A 21,429-nucleotide genomic window follows, 5' to 3' on the forward strand; every position below is an offset into this window, starting at 1 on the left:
TGATATTGAAAGATGTTTTTACAGTTCTTGCTCAAGGGGCGTGCTGAGGGCTTCCAGCTGTATGATACCCTGTGAGCAAACTCAGCTGCCTTTAGGATCGTGCATCCAGTGTCCAAGGTGAGTAACTCTCTTTTACTGTCCTGTTTCACTCTGCCACACCTAACCACCCCCACTCCCCATCTCCATCCTTCTGCGAAAGCCTATGCTTTTTTTCCCCATTGTGCTGAGCAGGCAGGCAGTAGCACTGAGCCTCCCGGCTTCCTTTCTCTTCTCCTTCATTTAATTTTTTTCTACAGTACATCACTGCAGATTTATCACCTTGTGCCGTTTTCCTCCCAAAAGCGTTGGAAAAGCAGGGGAATTATTCCTCGGCCCTGACAGGATGGGGGGCCTCAGGGTGGTGGATGGGGGTGGACGCTGTTAAGAAAGAATGGAAGTAGATGCTCTAGATGGGGTCTGAAAAATGTGAGTCATGTAAACGCTGCTGAGGAGGGAAAAGGGAGCTGAGGATAATTGATTCTGACGACCCGAGTCAGACGGCGCTCCACCCCAAGGGGGAGACGGTGAGCAGATCCCAGACATAGTCTTCAATGTGAAGCTGGGGACGAGGGGATGAGCTGGAGAGGAGGTGGAGGTGTGTTTTCTACACAGATTGTTGATTTGGAAGTCACTTCACCTACAATACAACACTTGCTTTCCACTTAATGTTTAACCCTCTCAGGCTCAAATTAAACTTTTTGTTGCTAATGCACAACCAAGTCCTGCAGTGGTACTCCTGAGTAAAAAAAAACTCATAAAATATGTATGTGGGGTAATCAGGTTGTTAGTTTTTAACTGTTGCAAATCGGCAACGCCTGCCTCGAGAGGGTTAATGCCACCTTCTTTAATCAAGCCAAATGCATATTACATTACATATGCTTGGGCTAATCAACCTATCAGGTCAGTAATGCAGATTTCCCCATTTATTGTTCTTACCTATCTTAACTGTAGGCAGGACAGAATAAAAACAATGTGAGGATGATAGCTCTAAAGCAAAATTTCTCTTTTCTTCACATGCACAACACTCTGCAGAAGAACCCCCTTCCTCTTATTAGCCCACGCCCACGGCTCCTTGGAGCCAGACTAAATAAATTCATTACAGATTCAGATGCCTGCTTACTCGCTAACCTTGTTAGCTTTTGCGCTCCAGCAAACAGAGTCCTACTTGTTTGAGTGTGTGCGTCTGGAATGTTTGTATTGATGATTGTTGTATCTGTGTGTGTGTGTGCTCATATAAAGCCCTGATTCATTTAACCTTATGTGTAAGAATGCTCAGTAAATGTAGGTTACAGCTCAGGCAAACATAATTCCCCAAAGGCAAAGAGCAGCATTAGCATCCGGCTGTTTCGCCACATTCCCTGGAGCTAAGATGACTCCGGAAAGATGCTCTATGTCTTGTTTGAATCCTTTCGGACGCACACACTTAACTCTGCCACACACTCGCATAGCAGAAATAGAAGCTGATGTGAGGATGAGAAATGAGGACAAGACACAGGTAAAAAAAAAAAAAAGGCACATTGTTACAGTATAAAGACAACCATGGAAAAATACTAGATGGGACGGAATCTGACCTTTATCCTTTATCTGTGTCTTTACATTCACTGCGTTGAGGCCTAGAGAGTTGGAGTTATATGAGAAGATAGGGGAGGATCAGAACAGATGGCACAAGTCCCCCTGGGCAAATGCCGCCTACCCTGCTGAACACTGGGAGCTCTTGACCATCTGGACCAAGAGGCAATGAGTAGAATCCCCCTAGCAGATTCCCCATCGAAGCGACATGGAAAAGTAGAGGCGGACTCACTTGGAGCATTGACACAAATATGGTTTCCAATCAGCTCCATGTCGGAATAAAGTGTCCCACATTTGGAAGTCAGTGACCAGATAGACCTGCTGTGTAGGGATATAGCAGAGTAGTGTGTTGCGTTTCCTCTGCAGACATTAATGAAATGCCTGCTGAGTTCAAAGTTGCAATAAAATGCATTTGTTATCCCGAGAAAAGAAGCCTGTCTTGAAGTCCAGGTAGCGTGTATGTAAATCATGGAGGGAAAGGTCCTGTATTTCTAAAGAAGGGAATGTACAGGGAGGCTAGAGATTTCTTAAAACTTTATGAGCTGTCCATCCTTCGTGTAGACAGTTTCTGGACCAAACTGCATGCAGTCAGAAAGGTTGGCTAACCCTGCCTCTCTGGCAGAATAATGTCTCTTCTACAAATCAAAAGCATATTTTTGGTTTGGCTTGATACACTGTGCAGTCATCTCTCCTGCTGAAGAGTATGAGACTATTGGATCCAGACTGGTAATGGAATAGGAGAGTTGGGCAAGTTCTACATTTAGTTACTGAACTCTGAGCAGGAAAAAAAAATTGGATTTCAGAAGAAGATTGCAGCATTAATGGGTCTTAAGGTGGCTAACTCCACTAGAAGGAAAGTGATATCCCTGAATCTCTCATACATCAGATCAACGAGCTAAGAGGGAAGTACACAAAGGAAAAGACTAGCAGTATTGACCAGACACCATGGAATTCCAGTGATATTTGGTGACACGTAGAAATGACAAGTAAAATAACCATAGGCAGTACTGACAGTCAGCTATGAGGACTGAAACACGTATCAGTGTTAGGAATACCACTCATTGACTGATAGGTTTGGAAATATACAAGAAGGTTGCCTCCATATCATGAAACTTTGTGTCGGAGCAACATGTTACTGGAGGCAGGGAACATCAGTAGTTTTCCGAATCTGGATGCATGTCACACATTTTTACTTTTAGAATCAGAACCCGTGTTCCAAAAGAAAACTAAAGCCTTTAAGCAGAGTTGCTCTATACTGTACTTATCCAATACATCTGTGGTTTGAGGGATTAAAGATTCAAATCTATGTTGTAACTGAGTACATGAACAGTGGAGAAGAAAAGCATAATGGAAACAAACCCCTCCAGAAATGAAGGCAATCCGATAATGCTGCAGCTGCTTGTGTCACAATATAAAGGTTTTTAGCCCTACTTAGTTCGACCTAGCTACACTGGATAGCTCAAGAAAGAGCAGTCACTGTTGTTGTTGGGCTTTTTTGTTTTGTTTTTTGAACTGCCTTAGAGTGAAAGTCAAAATCAGATGCTATCATTTCCTTCCTTAGTAAAGCAAGACAAAATGGAATATATAGGCAAAGTAAACTTTGCAGAGTTTTGCATGTCTGTCGGGTAGTTTAGCAAATCTGAAACTGCCTACAGCACCTGATCTAATAATTCCTACTAGTAATTAAAGTTTTTGTTTTTACACCGAGCCAAAAAGAAACCATGAAATTTCAAATTTGTCAGATGCAAATTTGTTGTGTAATATTATTAATTGCATTGCAATTTTGCAAATAATTTGTCCTCAAAAATGCTCTACAAGACTAGTCTTACTAGATCATTTGTTCAGATGTGACAAATCAGGAAAATTGAAAAAACTGAGCACGATCCCAGAAAATAAATCTGTCTGGTAGGTATGAACAGCTGCATAAAGAACAGGTGGGTCCAAAAAATATTTTCAACACACAACATATTTGCATGAATTTTATGTATTCTGGTGTATAAAGGCCTTTGGTCTTTAGTTTATGAGGAAAAATAGCAGCCATCAAAGCAACTGTACGCTCAAAGCTCAAGGAGCTGCTGCTGGCACATTTCAGTGCTTTGCACACACAGGGGTGGCGGTTCTAAAAACAACACTCAACAACAAGATCAGACTGGAGGTTGAGTGGTTCAGGGAAGCTCTCACCACCCAAAAAACTTTGGTGGTTGCTATAAAGAAATTTTGACCTCTTGCCATACCTCCATTTGCCTTGTTGTTAGCTCAGGAAGAGGAAGGAGAAACTGATGAATTGGACTTCAGTCACCTTCTGTCCCAGCAATGTTCCTCTGAGTTTTCATTACATGACCTCACCCAACATTTGTTATCAGTCATTAACAATAAAAAATTATCTATGCTGAGTTTTAATGTAATAAAGGTCAGCGCGATAGCATCAGCAAAACCTTTTTGGTTTGTTTTCCTCTATAAGTCATTTTCATTGAACTTAGTTTAACACCCTCCCCTCCCTGATCATGCATGAGCCCACTAACAGTGAAGATCTACTGTGGCAACTGGTATTCAAGTACATCTCTTACAACGGTTATCATCTGCATGCTGCAGCAGTGCAGGTATTTTTATACCTGCACTGCTGCGAGGTGGAATTTATTAACTGTTAAGGTTATAATGGAACCCCCATAATTTTAATGGCCAAGTTATAAAATAATTCACCCTCTGTACTGTCACCATGAATGAAAAAATAGGTACAGAGACCAAAAGTGTTTCTTGTACCGGGCTGTAAACTACATTGGACATTTTAACTTGCTAGTTTAGTCGGATTGGCTCGCTTTGGGTGCCAGCCTCAAGTGGCCATTAGAGGTAATGCACTTTTTGGCACTTCTACAATCTTTTTAAATCAGTTCTTTGTGTTCTAACAGATCTATTGCAATGCTAATAATTAAATAAATTAAAGCCTACTTATAAGGAAAAGGCCTCCCTTACTACATTTATTTATATTATCTGTATAGCACTTTAGAGCACACCTTTCACTTTATCAAAAGCACCTTATCAAGCATTTTATTCAGCATCACACTTCAAGCATGGATTTGCACAGTAAAACATTTGCACACAAGAAGTTTAATTATTTATTGAATATTTATTGGGAATTTTAAAATCAGTTGGTAGCCCTGTTTCAGATCCTGCACAGCTGCTCCTCATCAAGCAATGTGTTGGTTGTCTGTGAGGAGAAAAGAATGGTGATTGAGATTGTGATTAAGGTTTACCAGTAAGGAAAACTAACGCAAATGTGCGTGTGAAATCTAGGATTAAAAGTGGTGCAAATAAGTGTTTGTAAGATATGATTACTCACTTTTCTTGCCTGTGTCCTCTTCAAGGTGTTTGGGCAAATGTTTCACTGGGGGGTTCAGACACCATATGAAGGTTCCGGGAGAGACCATGGGCTGAGAGTGTGGTGAATCTTTTTGTGCTTGGGTTTTTATAATATTGGGTTTGGTGTAAAATTAAAGTGTGAAAGATTTATTAATATAAAAATGTGCAATGTATTTATGTATTTATTTATTCAAATTGATATATTGTATACTGTGAGTGGAATAATGGTTTAGTCTGTGACCGGTTGTCATTAGAGAGGGTTGATTGTGCTGTGAAGAAGCTCGACGAGTGAATTCTTTGTAAGGAGAGCTGTATGGCAAATAAATACTTTTTGTTCAGAGGTTTTATCAAGATTTATCAAGTTGGTCTTCCTACAAACTTTGTTGTCCAGAAGTGGCTCTTTAGCCTTTTCCTATTTGTGAATCAGGCAAGAATACTGAATCTACATCCTAATCAACTGAGCACAGAGTGTTGCAGTGGTGTACCTGCGCCTGCTTATCCTCCTGAGGTGTCTCCTTCCCTGCTCCATTTAGAGCCACAGCCCAGCTCGGATCGATCCCTTTCTCCAGCCGCCCGTCATCAATTATTCACCTGATCAGCACTGCTGCTCATTAGATGACTAATCTGGGAGGAGTGAAGAGAGATGAGGTGCTTTGAAACCTGAGACCAAGAGGCAGCAGGGAAGGAAGGGAAGGGTTGGGTCACATCTCCACATCGAGAGGAGAGAGATGGAGGGAGAGTTCATAGATGTGGGATTACCAATTTGTTCGCCTAAGTCCTGACATCCAGGAGAGTTTATAAATCTTTGATGAAACCATAGAATCACTTTGATGAACGTGCACATGGATCACCAACACGGCACACGTGCTGACAGAAGCTTCACGGGTGTTGGCTTATTGAGACAGAGTGGCAGCAGAGCGTGCGTCGACACTGAAAACTGAGAAAGTGGGAGTGGAGCCGGCCAGAAAGATTGCATGTTGCCCTGTCATTACACCCCACCTTAGCTGTTCACGAGAACATCTGTGGTCAGCGTGGGTCACATTTTTACTGTCCTATAAATCTCCCTCGGCTTTCTCCCGGTGACGCCAGTTGTTATTCCAAGTCTTCCTGCCTGTTGTTTTGTGCTCTTGTTTCGACCCAGCCAGGCATCCACATCAGGGTCAGATGGAAGAGAAACAGGTACACACACCAACTAAGTACATAAGTGGATCAATGTGTCCAATATGAATAGGATTGAAAAAGCGCTGTTTAGAAGCCGCTCAACCTCAACACTTCCAGGATTGTTAACGGAGGTTTTGCTCAAAAGCCCGAAGAAAGAAAGAAAGAAAGAAAGAAAGAAAGAAAGAAAGAAAGAAAGAAAGAAAGAAAGAAAGAAAGAGGCAGCCCCTAGCTCTCCTCCTTTCCCACTGATCATATACAAGCAAGGTTGGGGTAGGTGTGTGTGTGTGTTGTGGGAGGCGGGGGGTCGTGGGGGAGGGGGTGGCTTTGATCTCCCCTGTCCCCCTGAGAGCCACAGTGAGGTGGGAGTGCGCCGTGATGGCTGTGGTGTGCGTTTGATTAAAGGGAAATATGCATCAGCGTACAGCGCTTTCCTTTTTATCTGCGCCTGCGATGTGGTGCGATGGTGACGATAATGTAGCAATGTCGCAGCTCTATCTGTGTTTCCACCCAAGCTGAAATCCACCTGAAGTCAAGTGCTTGTAAAGCAGTTTGGAGAAGTTGAGGCACCAATACAAAACCTGACAGAGGCTGTCATTGTTTTGTGTTGTTTGTTTGAGTTCGTAGCGGCCGAATCAATTAGAGCCCAGGACCTGCATTCCACACCGGTGTGGCAATGGGTAGCATGGCTAGGTCCCAGGACACATCAGAGACAGTTTGAGCCTGGCAGCATGCAAACTACTATAACGTCAGCATCTCTGTGTTGTGTGTGAATTTGTCGTCTAACAAAGCAGGCAAAGGGGTAAAAGATGGAGATCAATACTCATGACTGGAAGTCCAAAAGCTAGAAGCGTTTGCACACATGTATCTGTAGAGTACATCAAGACTCTAAAACAGACAGATGAAGAGTCTGCTGGGAGGGGAGGAGCACTGAGGTAAGGCATATGCAGGCTCACAAACGCTTTTTGGGTAACCCACTTTACTTGACCTTTATATCCATACATACGTGCATGTTTCCAAAGAGAAATATCAATTAATGTCATTGTCTAAATCTCTTCTGGTGAGTATCCTGCAATGCCTCTCTGCTGTTTTTGCTCCAGTGCATTCCTGTAGAACGGTTTCAGGCAATTAAAATCAGTTTCATTATTTATGTGATCATCTTTGCAAAACTTTTGACATTCCCATCAGTGTCAGTTTTAGTTTGGGATTAGTGCTAATTAGCAAATATTAGCATGTCAACACATGTAAGATTGTGACAATAGTAAACATGCATGCAAAACAGCACGTTAGCATATCGATGGCAGTTCTGAGCACTGAGCCCGTGTCATGCATGACTATCTTGTCACCAGTGCCGATGTTTTTCACGTGCAGCCGGCTGCTGGTGAGGTGCCAGAGGTAGGAGCTTAGCAAAATGAACAATGTCTTTTCCAAACAAGTGGTTTCAAGCAAAATCAATCATGACCTTTCTAAAGCTGAGATTTTGGGTTCTGTTTTCAATGATAACCCCGGTAATCATGTCAGGGTTTAGAGCTTTTCAATTCAATTCAGGTTTATTTATACATTGTAAGGTAAAGACCCTGCAATAATACAGAGAAAACCCCAATGATCAGATGACCGCTTATGAGCAAGCACTTGGCGACAGTGGGAAGGAAAAACTCCCTTTTAACAGGAAGAACCTCCAGCAGAACCAGACTCAGGGATGAACTGTCAGCTATGACCGTTTGAGGGTGATTGGAGGGAGACGGGACAAGAGACAAGTTGAGGCACCAATACAAAACCTGACAGAGGCTGTCGTTGTTTTGTGTTGTTTGTTTGAGTTCGTAGCGGCCATGGTGTGGAAGCAGGGTTTTAATAGTTTTTCAATTTTCATTAGTTTTTATTTTTATTTAGTTTTGACTTCAGATTTTCAATTTTATATCAGTTTTAATTAGTTTTTACCAATTGTTTGCTAGTTTAGTTTAGTTTATATTTTTTTGAAAATCCTTAGTTTCAGTTTGGTTTTGATTAGTTTCAGTTATAGTTTTAGTTGTGTTTGCAATAATTAAGTGTAACAAAATCCCAGTTTCATCATATCAGTCATTCTCTTCTGCTTATCCTTGGGTATGTTGCTATTCCAGCTACCATACCCTGCACCCTGCACAGGTCGCCTGTCTGTCCATTATTGTAAAGAGCTAATGTTAAACCTTCAAATACACAGTGGGTGGCATCATGGCGGCTCTGTCCATTGTTTTCAAATACAGTCTATGCTTCTTACAAGTTTAGCATTCTGAACTTTAACTTTTCCTGAGTTACTAACTGTTTAGTGAAAAAAAGAAGAAGAAAAAAACGTCCACACACACACACAGTGTCCTGAACAAAGCATATTTTTATTCTCATAAACATCAGGTTCTTCAGGTACATAAACAGCCACAAGCACGAACACTTTCAGTCTTTTGTTATTTTTTTTGTTTCTGACAGCCAACATATCATGTGAGCCAAACACATTACATCGCCTAATGTGAGATTTTTCACTTTCTGACTTTTGCTGACAGTCATACACGCACGTATCTGAGGAGAGAAGAGACTGACCCTTAAGCCTGCCACTTCCTGGTTTGCGTTGAGGGCTTGAAAGCGAAGAACAAGTCACCGATGAACACCCAGACACATCAGAGTACTCTCTCAGTGCTTTGGCCTTCATTCAGTCCCATGTTTGTGTCAGACACATAAGGACAGCTCTACATGGCTTTTTGTTGCCAGTGCTGGCAATGATATATGCATCTTGTTTCCCCTCCTTCACTGACAGAACAAAGCAGCTGATTCACTAGTTACTCTATGTAAATATATATATATTTATTCTCATTATATCTATATATTCTATCTATAGAATAAGTCTATGTAGTATATATATACTTTTGGTAGGTCTTTTAAAAGATTCAGGTACATTCACTTGACCCTGTGATTTTTTTCTTTTCTTCTTCATATGAAAGATACATACAGACAGACGTTAACAGAGCTACTGTGCCCCCCAACCAAGAGCAAGACATTTAAGCACCCCCACCCCCAAAAAAGAAGCAAACACAACAAATGTCTCAGTGCTGGTTCTTTAAGGACCAATAACAAGCATAAATATTCTCAGAGACCTCTTTAATAATCTATATAGTATAAAATAGCATATTTTCTGGACTTGACAACAGTTTATATTAACTCTATTCAGAGTCTAGGTGCACACAATTCCACAGGTGCGTACATGAGCTGGCAACAACAGGTAGGCGATTCAATGGTTTTGCGTATTTACTAAACTGATGGTATTCTGTCAGTGGTTGAAAAAGCTTCAATGCAAACCTCACTTCTACAATCACAAGTGTGAATAGACCCTTGGCATATCACAGAATACACATATAGGCATTAATCGACAAGTCAAGAAGATAGAACTCGGCTTACTGAGGACCATACCAATGATAAGTCACGTTACGCATGAACACCAACATTTTTTTCCGGGTTTTTTTTCTCAGAAGGCCACAAGGATGTCACTTGGGTGCTGGTTAAGAAAAGTGTTCCTTCATGGGTCCAGGTGGATAATGAACCCCAATACTGCCCTTAATCGGACTCTGTTACACGAGCAATACTACACTGAGGATTGTACAGTTACAGAACACTTTTAAACTGTTATGACGCAAAGGCCAGTGGTTAAATTGTCAGCCACTGAGATGGTACCCAATGAACTACTTTTAATTCAGTCGTCCCCGAATAAAATGATCTCCTCAATGCTCTGTTGTAGTATCTAGCCATGCAGACCTGGTAGCTTGAGTCATCTTTAAGATTTCTGACTCTATCCTGATAAATGGAGGTGACTAGAATTCGTTTGTGCTCACATTTTACATATCCGCCGTAATGTTTTGCTCATAAAAATAGCAAAATGAATGGGAAATAACGAGTAGGAAGCTACAGGAGCTATTGTGACTTATGAACAACAAACTTGGAGCTACAGCAGTTGACTGCTAAACTTTTGTCCTCTGAAAAATGTGCCTGGTGTTACATGGAAAGGATGATCTGGCTACAAAAAAATGTTTCGCTTTTAAACATTTGATCATGTGTGGTGTCACTTTTCGTTTTGGTTCGGCACGTTTAAAAAAAAAAGAAAAAGATAAGAAAATCTGCATTATCTGCATGGCTAGATATATTAAAGGGTGAAATGACCCCTGGACTATTTCAGTTGGGTCATAGATGACCTCTAATAACTTTTAAATAAACAATAGATAGAAAATAATCATTTGCATTTCCAACGAGATATTAAATACATACTTCCAAACAAAACAAAGTCCAAAAACAGAACAGTGCAATCAAAATAACATGAAAAATGATATTGTGTATAAAACTGGATTCTCTGACCTAGCGAGAGCATCTCTTGCAAATCTTAACACAAAGATCACTTTTCACCACAGGCTTGATTTTATCTTTACTGTTTTTCCTCTTTTGCACAAGGTCAGATTTCTCCAGTGGTGAAAGATGAAACTAGTGCTATAAGAGAACATCTCTATCCCTGTGCTGCTGATTGTTAGAACTGAGTGTGTATGAGTAGGAGCCCACGCCAACCCAAAGGGCCAGTCGGCTAACGCGGGCTTGGAGCGGGAGTTTCCAGATCCCGGTCGGCCTCGCCCTCTTCCTGGCCAGAGTATGAGCTCAGGGCATCCCACAGCAGGCTCGGACGCTCACAGTGGTGGTGACACCTCCAGTGCTCCATGACCAGCTCTTTAGTGTCTAGCACCTCACTGCAAAGCACACAGTTAAAAACTGCGCCTGTGGCAAGAATGCCGAGGCCTCCGCTGCTTTCTGGTGATGGGAGGACCCCGCTGTCATCTCCTTCCCTTCCTCGGTGGTGGGACATGATGTGCTTCTTAAGCTTGGAGAAAGAAAAGAATTCTTCGTCGCAGCTTCCACACTTGACCAGATTGCGCTTCTCATTTAACTGTCGCCAGTAGTGGGCAGCGTGCTTTACCAGTTCGTTCTCAGCCTCACGGCCTCCCCGTGGGGGTTGGCCCTCACAGAGTTGAATGTGGACCTCCTCCCCGTGCACATATCGCAAATGCATCTTCATGTCTGCAAAGGTGGGAGTGATTGCCTGACAGCGGCCACATTTGATCTGCAGCTCCACAGGATCTTCACAATCCTGTTCATCTGATGGTTCCGGCAAGCTGCCCCTGCAGAGAAATAAAAGGAATAAGGTGCAGTCAGTCAGTATCTTTGGCTGTTTAATTCCCCTTGCCAGAAGTTAAAGATCAAAAATGAGGTTGCAGCATATATTCATTAGTTATCTCAATCGCTAATAATCTTACCCCTCTACAAGCACGTCTTCCTCATGATGACTGACTGACGGCTCCACGGTTAGCACCACCTTATGGACCTCTCTCAGATGACTGAAGTATACCCCAACATATCCAAAGGCCTTTTCGCAGAACTCGCAGGATAGAGAACGACGTGGCCGTACCTCAGAGTGATGAAGCTTCTTGTGGGTGCTCAGGCTGCTTGAGTGAGCGTACGTCTTGCGGCAGACGGGGCAGATGTGCGGCCGATTGTTGGCGTGACTGTTCATGTGGCTCTGAAGGTGATGCTTGAATTTGAAGCAGCGGCTGCAGGTGGGGCAGCGGTGGGGCGGTCGGCTTCCTATGAACACTCTAGGATGGGCGCCTCCTCTGAGGTGGAGGGTTACCGGGGTTGGCTGAGGTGGACAGTCCAATGCTTTTGTTGTGGTAGAGGTGGGGAGCTGATGACCAAGTATGAGCTCTTGTTCTTGGCCATCTGGCGTAATAGCAGGCAGGCTAACCAACTGGGGAACTGTCTCCATCACCAACATGGGCTTGGGTCGAATGCTGCGGTATTTTTTTGAAATATCAACTTCCTTTTGTTTGGATCCTGAAACAACTGCCAGCTGTTTCTCCGGGACCCTTCTACGGAAGAAGGATAAAGACCTTTTCTTGCGGGCTTCAAAAGCTAAGATGTCTTCCATTGTTTTTCTCTTCCTTCCTCTCTTCTTGCCAGGTGGCTTCTGGAGTGTTCCTACAACAGGCATTAATGTGGGCTGGGCCTGAGGCTCTAGACTGGAGTTAGGCACCCGGTTGTGACTCAAGGTTTCAGCTGTCTCGTGGGACTTGGATGTAGAATCTAAACGGCTGGTGAGTCCTTTCAGGCCAGGTAAACTTTTCTTTTCTGGAGATAAATTATTGAGCTTGGCAGCTGGGATGAGGGTGCTCTTCATTTTAGAGTAGGGCAAAATGGGTAATTTCCCCTTAGGTGGGGATGGGATAATCTGGACTGCTTTACTGAAGATAGCTGGAGAAAGGACAGTGATACTGCCCTGGGTCTGGGCTGCAGCCAGCTTAGATTGGCACACTCTCACTGTAGTCTTATTGTCCTCCGGTGATTTGCTTTGGGAGCTTTTGATGGAAGCAGGGGGGTACTGCAGGTTCTGAATGAGACCAGTGGTGGTAGGTCGTTCTGAGCCATCTGGTACTCGCTCCAACTGAGAACCCGGGTAGAGGACAGCATTATCTGGTAGAAGAGCAGTAACAGAGATGTCAGAGGAGGCTGGGTCTATTAGAATTAGCTGCTCTGAAGGCTCTTCTTTGGGCACAAGGGTTTCCTTTGTGTGCTTGGTCTCTTGTAGATTCTTCTTAATAGCTGTTGATGCTCCACAACCCACTGATTTGGTCTGTGCTGAGTCAGAAACTCTGGAGGCTGTTTTCACCCTGGCAGGTAGTGGAGGAGATTTGACCTTATCTGTGGTCCCCTTGCTCCTCATTGGCTGGTATCTGGGAATGGGTAGTTTAAGGTTCTTCTGATGCTGCGGCGACTGAGAAGAAACAGAAGGTGGGAGCGCCACCAGGGAGAATGTGCCATCTTGACCTGCTATTTGCATGAGTGCATAGTTTTGGGTGGGCACAATGATGGACTTGGGGCTTGAGGCAGTGGTAGCCTCAGGCAGAGCAGATGAGGGCTGACAGGACTGGACCGCAGGGGAAGGAGAGGGCACCACAGCCGGGGCCTTGGGGGCAATGCTCCGAAACTGAAGGCTCTTCATCTGATGGTCTGCAGTCACTACCAACTGAAACACAAGCATAAAAAACATGCATATAAGTTCATGCGCTGAGGGCCTTCAGCTTTTCCAGTCTTAAATCCCCCTTAAACCCCGAACAGGCAACCCATCAGCTAGCCTGCATGCTGATGCTCTGACAGGAACAGCCAATAACGAACATCAAGGCCAAGACGTCCTGATCGTATTTACAAATGCAGATATACTTTAAAGATCTCATAAAAACTAAATCATTTTCCTACTTCTACATGAAATACTTACCAGCATGCTGCCAAAATGTGCATTGCTGGTGACTAGAACTTGAACTAACAGTCCTTACAAGTATCACATTTATAAACAAAGACTTCTTTGCTTTGTGTCGAGGTGTTCATCAGTGACTTCAAGTATTGTAAATCTTGCCCCGTGAATGCAGATTTTGTCTATGAACGAGGCAAGATTTTTCCACATGAACAATGAAAGTCAACGCTGCAACACGTAGCACATGCGCAGGCTTAAACTGGTTTGGTCTACAGACGGCAACAAGATGTGGTCAGAATGGGCGGGAGATATATTTTGGATGCATTTTTTACTCCTGATGCAAGAACAATTTTCAGAAGCCAAAATTTAAGTATTCTCACTGCACTGTTAGTGAGAACTGGTTAGAGTTCATGTCATTGTGGTTGATGGTTCGGACCTTAATATAAATGCAACCCCTCTGCATACGGTCTCCTTTTCTTTCTTTTTTTTTGTGGTGTCGCTACTTTGCAACCCAAGCAAGACAGCAGCAACGTGCAGTGTGTAAAATGCAGGCATATGCACAAGTGTGACAAGCTGTCCTATTACCCATGTCTCTCTAGACCCAAACAGCAGACTCTCTCTCCCCCAGGCTAAGGACAGAGTGCCCCCTTTGATATGGGCTCAGCATGTAGTCAAGGTACATGCTGAGGATCTGTGGTGAAGGGACTCCTTTTACCCCCCCCCCTCACTTCCTGTAAGGATCAGTCAATGGAGCGTGAAAGCTGCTCCCTACTCAACCTGGCCAAAGGCAACGAGGATGTCCCTGAAAAAAAAAGACCTGGGTTTATTTTATCATCCCTTGTTCACAAATAACAATTCATGGTAGCCCAGTGGGGATGAGGCTTTGCACTCCGTGTTTCACCTTTCTGACTATGTTGATACAGTGGGGGAAACTATAACCTCAGAGTGAGGTTTTAAGCAAGTCTTTATTATCTCAATCTACCATAGCGTTTCCATCCATCAATCAAAAGCCACAGGTATGGTTTTAAAAACAAAGGCAGAATTCCCTTCATTTATATCAATACTCTATCTTTATATCAAAAGCAGGGACAGATTACACTGGAATGCTTCAAAAGGCCTAACTGTAAACAGACTCTGGGATTTCAATTTCACATTATAACCTGAACCTTAATAGCACCGTTTGATACAGGCAATGTTCCAGCTCCACTCTGTAATACCAAACAGCATAAAGTGCAACAATCTGGAGGTGTTACAAAAGGCAAATATTTAAACAAAATCATTTCTCCATACAAAACCCCCTGCCTGCTTTCACGCTCAAAGCCCTGCACACTCAAAAGGAGGAGAGGAAAAGAAAAACGGCAAAGGGCATATTGTTTAACAGCTGGAAGTGTTTCTGTGCACAGATTATTTATACAGTACCCCTACCGCATTACGACTCCATAAAGCTGGAGATATTCCTCCTCTGTGTGGATAGTTGATTCCAATTTGACTGTGACTTTGGCAGAACACAGAGTGGAATAAAACTGTGGGATGTGCGTTCCTCTGGGTGCTTTATGTAGGTATAAAAAGTGAGAGAATGGACTTGAGGCAATACCTGTTGATTAATTCTGCAATGTGTACATTAATTAAGTTTCTATCTGTGGTGTTATTGCGTTGCTGTGTTTTATAAGACCATATTCACTGCAGGAGGAAGAAGTAGGAACAGAAAGAAAGGGGGAAACTTCCTCATGATTTTTGTTCAGGGAATTTATCCTTGGGCAACTTTGTACACAAAGAAAGGAGAAGGCTCAACCTATGTAGGCAGCTGAAGCACAACTGCACAGTCACTAGGCAAACAGAGCAGCGCCAGCGGTGGGAGATCAGGAGGGTTATGAAAACTGTCCTGGTGTAAGATGGCTCCAGTGAGTCGAGCTGAAAGTTGATGACCACAGTTTATCTTCATAAGCTTAAAACAGTATAAATTTACACTCTAAAAATTACCTATCCAAAGCCTGAAAACTGAATACCTACCTAACGATCAGCCACCTGATCGTTAGCTAGGTATATATGAATGTTTTCCAGAGCTGCCATTGTCACTTAGCATGCTAACTTCCATTCATTTGTGGGACTCGTTTTAGCTCATTTCAGGATTTAATCTCTGACTGTTTCTTTTGTCCAGACTCCCTCTCCACATCGGTCCCTCCCTGAGCCTTGTTCTGCTGGAGGTTTCTTCCTGTTAAAAGGGGAGTTTTTCCTCCCCACTGTCACCAATTGCTTGCTCGTATGGGATGATCTAATTGTTGAAGTTTCCTCTGTATTATTATAGTGTCTTTAACTTACAATATAAAGCATCTGGAGGCCATGATAAAACCATATTAAACTGAACTGAATGTGCTGTTATCACAATTAAGACTTGTTCTCATTTTAAGAGGCCCTAAAGACAACACTTTAAAAAACACTTTCGGGCCACATCTGCTAATTCACTTCACTGAATGGGTCAATGACACAACACAGACTGCTTTACTGTTGCACAGAAGGCAATACAGATATATGTCAAAGTGCTACTTTTAAACTTCCAGCTATTTTTGTAACCCTTCTACAGTTTGCTAATTTCCCTCCATGTGCTCATAATTTGATTCAGGTCTCAGTATGTGCCTCTATCTACATAACCTGCATTTTAAAAACTCACTTCTTCCACTTCAGGCACATTGGAGAGGGAAGAGACAAAAATGAGAATGAGAAAGAGGAAGGAGTGGGCAAGGGTTTGATTTCTTGTTGATGTAACAGCAGCGGTCAACTTGCCCTGTCATCATTCTCTATTCTCCCCAGAAGGTTATTTTGGTGTTCAAACACAAAAAGACACCAAATGAACAGAAATCAAGAGCAACGGTTGTTTAAAAGCTAGACCTGCAGCCCTTTGCAATGTCCAGTTACAATCAAGCACAAGCTATAATAAAATCCAGCTACTGTAACTAGAATTTTTAATAGTTTTGTTGTTTTCTGTTTCACAGGTCAAAGCATTTCAAGGCTCAACATCTGATCAAAGAACACAACAGAATGCAATGTCATTTTCAGTAGACACACAAATGATAGCCAAAGCTTTCAGATACCTTTAGTTGTTATTTTACACATGACAGGATGATGCTGGCACCAGCGTACTTAACCAAATATCCCATTAGGCCCAGTGATGAGCAATATCTGGATCCTGCAAGATTTTGTCTGTCCACTCTAGGTCTGATCAGCTATGAGTTTTTGAGATGGCTGCTCTGCTTACAGTTTCTCCAGACTAGTGGAGCTCTGCAACAAATGGAGATGGTGTTTATTGACCATTTTATTGGTGAAAGCCTTTTTCAATCTAGTTACATCACTTTGTTTGGCCATCTGCCTTGGATCTTTGAGGGATGATTAGAAAAATCCTAACAGAAAGATGGATCTTAATTCAAGGATGGTCCTGCTACGTGCCCACTCTTTGTCTACGTATAGAGAATGGATAAACTCCAACAAAGCACAGGCTACAGAAGTGCACTTATGTGCAGTCCTCCAAAAAAAAGGAAGGAAAAAGGAGGGGTTGGGTGATGATGCCATATGTAAATTGGAAAGATAATATTTTTTAATGTGTTATTTTTTTGGGCCTTTCATTTTTATAGACAGTGGAGAGTGGACAGGAAAGTCGTGGAAGATGCACAGCAGAGGGCTTTGGATCGGTCGCTCCATTTCACCTTTGCGCCATGTTTGCCTGCTAATCGTGTGACCTAAGCTAGCATCAATGTAAACCAGACTCACCTCAGTAAAGCTCAGATTAGTGTGCCGTGACAAAGATTGCTCATTAAATAAAATTCACAGTAATTACAAAGAAGTCTTTGCTTTGTAAATGTGATTTATTGTGTGCAGAAAAATAAGCAAGAAGTGCATTTAATTCATAAAACGTGAAGGGCCTGTGAACACTTTCCAAAATAACTCATCCACACACTGATGGCCGACATGCTCCCGTAAAGAAAAATGTCTTCGAATGCGAACCCCATTCACCTTAACTGTTACGCAGCTTTGACTCGAGGGGGCATAACACAACAACGCTAAGAGACAAATGTGCAAGCAGGTCACTGATGCTACTCAAACTGCTGCTGGATTCAAAACGCCAACTGCTCCGATCTGACTGGGGTCAGAGGTCACTGCTAGGGTGATGCAGAAATCTGGTTTCTGGAGAGAATGTAAGAAACTAAGGAAGAAAGAAGAAAAACGATAGTGTGTGTGTGAGAAAGAGGGGGGTTGCTCCACAGAGACAGATTATCAGGTAAAGCCAGAGGGGTGAGAGGTGAGGATCTGGTGTTTATGCTGGAAACAGGTCAGGGGTGAGCAGCAGGGCAGAGTGGGGACGGGCCAGGCATCCACCTGGAATGGAATGACATGGTATGAACTGCAGACGCTTTACTCACACACACAAAAACGTCAGCTCACGCTCTCACAGCTGAACGTTGGTCACATGAAGATCTGGTCCAGCCAAGACCGACTGGCCGACCAGCCAAAACAACCCACCTATTGTTAGGCAGTAATGCAATTTAGTGAGAGCTGAAAGCGCCACTTTGTTCAGTGTCAAAACATGAAGAGCACCGTGTTTGGGGAGCATCCCCGATGCGTTCTGTGATTCTGCTTTGTCTCGCTTTTAGCCAAACAACTACTGTTTAAACTGCAGAGTGCAGCATTTTGCTTCCTATCTATGAAGGCGGTGGCAAGGACCCAAACATAACAACAACCACATCTCGAAAAAAGAAAAAAAAAAACCATTAAAAAAACCCAATTCTCACATGAAAACGAAGCAGACAATAAGAAAGGGAGAAAGGGGAGGTAATTTCTTTTTTTCCCCTCACAGTGAGTTTTGAAGAAATCAAATCTGAAGTATTTTGGGGAAAGGAGAGCAGAGGAGTGTGAGGTTTGTTATCTCTTCTTGTAGGTGAGAGCAATGCTCATCTGGGACTCACAGATAGAGTCTGGAGATGGAGGGGGTCTGGAATGAGACTGCGTGTGTGTGTGTGTGTGTGTGTGTGTGTGTGTGTGTGTGTGTGTGTGTGTGTGTGTGTGTGTGTGTGTGAGAGAGAGAGAGAGAGAGAGAGAGAGAGAGAGACAAAAGCAGAGGCCAAGCTCCCTCAGGTTTTAGCCCAGATGAAAGGCCAGGATCTGGACTAGATAAGAGAGCAGATCATGGGGGGTCGGGGCCAGTCGGCTGTGAGAAGCCATGTCCAGCGGCCATCTCTCAGCAGCCCCCTCTCTCTTGCACGCACACACACACACATTATGTGTGGGATAAGTAAATGGGAGAGAGTTTGTTAAGATGCAAAAACATAAAAAAAAAAAAAAATGCATCCAAGAGGAAATGACATCATTCCCTCCTGTGTAAAGTTATCTGTGCTCCATTGCTTCTGCCTGCATGCATGCTAACTACTCATTTTTGCGCACCAGCTTGTATATGCATGTGTGTGTGGGTGAAAGCATGAAAGCAGTCATGGGGTAATGAAGTCAGTGTTCTTGCTTTATCTCAGAGTGCTTCTTAATGAGAGAGCCAAAGAAGAGGCGCACACGCTGCCAACATCCAGCTGCTCCTTTTCACCTCTTCACCGGACAACAAACAGCGAAAGGTGTTGTAAGACAGAACATCAGAACACCATATGGTATTCAGCGCACGCACACACACATATGTCATCCACTGTCACCTGAGCAAATCAATGCAAGAGAGAAATCCATTCCAATTAGGATCCGGTTGCTCTGCCCTGCATGTGGATGTAGATTAATCAATAAAGAAATCCCATCACTGATCTGCCATTCACCGTACAGAACACACTGAACTCAGACTCTGGGTGTTTTGCTTTCATTCACTTGCAAAATAAGGAAGTGTACGCACTCGTCCTTTTTATATGAATCCAAATCATTTTCTATTCAAAGGATTCCAAAGTGGTCAGTAAAAAAATGGAGGTCCTGCCCTTTAAAAGCAGGATCCTGTAAACCCCCGACAGCCAGCGACCTGTGACCCGATGTCCACAGCGAGGCCATGCGTCATTCCCCGGGAAGCCATAGCGTCCTCAATCATCCATGCTTGCAGATGACCCAAATGAGCGTACGAGCACACATAAACAGACGCGGCCACGTTGCACGCAGCTGATGTGGCTCCCGGCTCTGAGCTGAGTGACGTCGACACGGATGCGAGGTGACAGCAGTGTGTCAAAGTGCACGTAACTGTGTAGAGGTAGGTGTGTGTGTATTCAAGGTCGGAAGTGTTAACGTGGCCCTCCTCCCCCGCCTCGACGCCCTCGGGCATCCAGCGCTGTGTTAGCCATCCAGACTTTGCTCAGCACTAAAACCTTTACCTGACCTTTCCCTCTGCTGTGACATTTGGGCCCTTCTGAGCAGGTCAAACAGCACTAAACAGTGGTGGAAAAGCAGAGGGGAGCTGGAGGAGAAAAGGAAAGAAGAGAGGGATGAGAGCTGTCAGAGATGACAAGACGTGTTACAGGACAGCCACTTGGGACCATTTTAGTTAAGAAACTGCCATCCAAGACTGTACATCAAATCAAAATCAAATCAAAATTTATTTATATAGCACATATTAAAACAACAGTGCTGACCATAGTGCTTCACAGTACTGCATAACTACATAACTGCACTATTTGCACTGAAATCCACAAAGAAGAACCGTCATTGACAAGATCTCTTAGCTTTGTTTACCTGGTAGTAGGCACAGGTACAGTAGGTTAAACACATAAAAGTATTGATACTCGTAGATGTACAGCAGCAGAAGCTGCCTTCACCAGTAAGGAAGCAAACCAGGATTTGGCAAGCCCCACTGTGGACACCAATCTCCAACAAGTATACAGGGTGGGCCATTTATATGGATACACCATAATAACATGGGAATGGTTGGTGATATTAAAGTCCTGTTTGTGGCACATTAGTATATGTGAGGGGGCAAACTCCTCAAGATGGGTGGTGACCATGGTGGCCATTTAGAAGTCGGCCATCTTGGATACAACTTTTGTTTTTTCAATAGGAAGAGGGCCATGTGACACATCAAACTTATTGGTAATGTCACAAGAAAAACAATGGTGTGCTTGGTTTCAACGTAACTTTATTCTTTCATGAGTTATTTACAAGTTTCTCTTTGTTCACAGCCATTGACATGTCGAAGAGGTTAACACGTGAGGAGCGGATCGAAATTGTGTTGATATCTGGTGAACGCAGTAACCGGGTCATTGCAGCAGATTTCAATGCAAGACACCCTACGAGACCACCCATCTCCCATGCTACAGTTAGCAAACTGCTTGCTAAGTTTCGTGAAACTGGTTCAGTGTTGGATTTGCCAAAATGTGGACGCAAGAAAACTGTCACTAATGAAGAAACATCAGTGGCTGTCCTAGCTTCATTCAGCAAGAGCCCACAGCGTAGCACTCGCCGCATGTCACTGGAGAGTGGCATTAGTCGAACATCCCTTCGGCGATATTAGCTACTCACAAATGGCACCCTTACAAACTCCAGCTACTGCAGCATCTCAACGAGGATGACCCAGATCATTTGCAGAATGGACAAAACAAAAATTGGAACAGGACCCTCAGTTCACGCAGAAGATTTTGTTCAGTGATGAGGCAAACTTTTATGTGAATGGTGAAGTTAACAAACAAAACCACCGCTATTGGTCTGACACTAACCCACATTGGATGGATCCCTCCAAGACTGTTGGACCAACAAAAGTGATGGTTTGGTGTGGTATATGGGGTACAACGATAGTGGGTCCATTCTTCATCAATGGAAACCTCAAGGCCACTGATATTTGAAATTCTAATTATATTGTTTATTTCTATAGCACATTTAAAAGTCACAGGTACAACAAAGTGCTTCACAGACGCAGCCATACTTGCAGGTTTACAGCAAAAGAAAACAATTAACAACAGAGAAATACAGTTATAGGATGGTAATATTGCAACAAGCACGAACCGGGAAGAAATTAAGCTAAGTAGTTTGAAAGGCGAGCTTAAACAAAT

General features: G+C 43.2%; 1 protein-coding gene across 6 annotated transcripts in view; it reads right to left on the reverse strand.

The window, feature by feature from the left end:
• Positions 1 to 8,250: 8,250 nt before the first annotated feature.
• znf438 (zinc finger protein 438) overlaps positions 8,251 to 21,429 on the reverse strand; it is a 49,860-nt gene continuing 36,681 nt past the window's right edge. For 4 of the 6 annotated variants that reach the window (XM_005918472.3, XM_005918473.3, XM_042219267.1 and 1 more), the window contains 2 exons: positions 11,436 to 13,201; positions 8,252 to 11,300 (listed from right to left, as the gene is read on the reverse strand). In XM_005918472.3, coding sequence (XP_005918534.1) covers positions 10,712 to 11,300; positions 11,436 to 13,177 — 2,331 coding nt within the window. In that variant the 5' untranslated portion in view covers positions 13,178 to 13,201 and the 3' untranslated portion in view covers positions 8,252 to 10,711. Of the gene's footprint in view, positions 11,301 to 11,435; positions 13,202 to 21,429 lie in introns of all 6 variants that reach the window. The other 2 variants (XM_005918478.3, XM_005918477.3) reach the window with 1 other exon arrangement.

This window comes from Haplochromis burtoni, unplaced genomic scaffold, assembly GCF_018398535.1.
Source record: "Haplochromis burtoni strain Fernald_Lab_line unplaced genomic scaffold, NCSU_Asbu1 Contig_30, whole genome shotgun sequence".
NCBI classification, from domain to species: Eukaryota; Metazoa; Chordata; class Actinopteri; order Cichliformes; family Cichlidae; genus Haplochromis; species Haplochromis burtoni.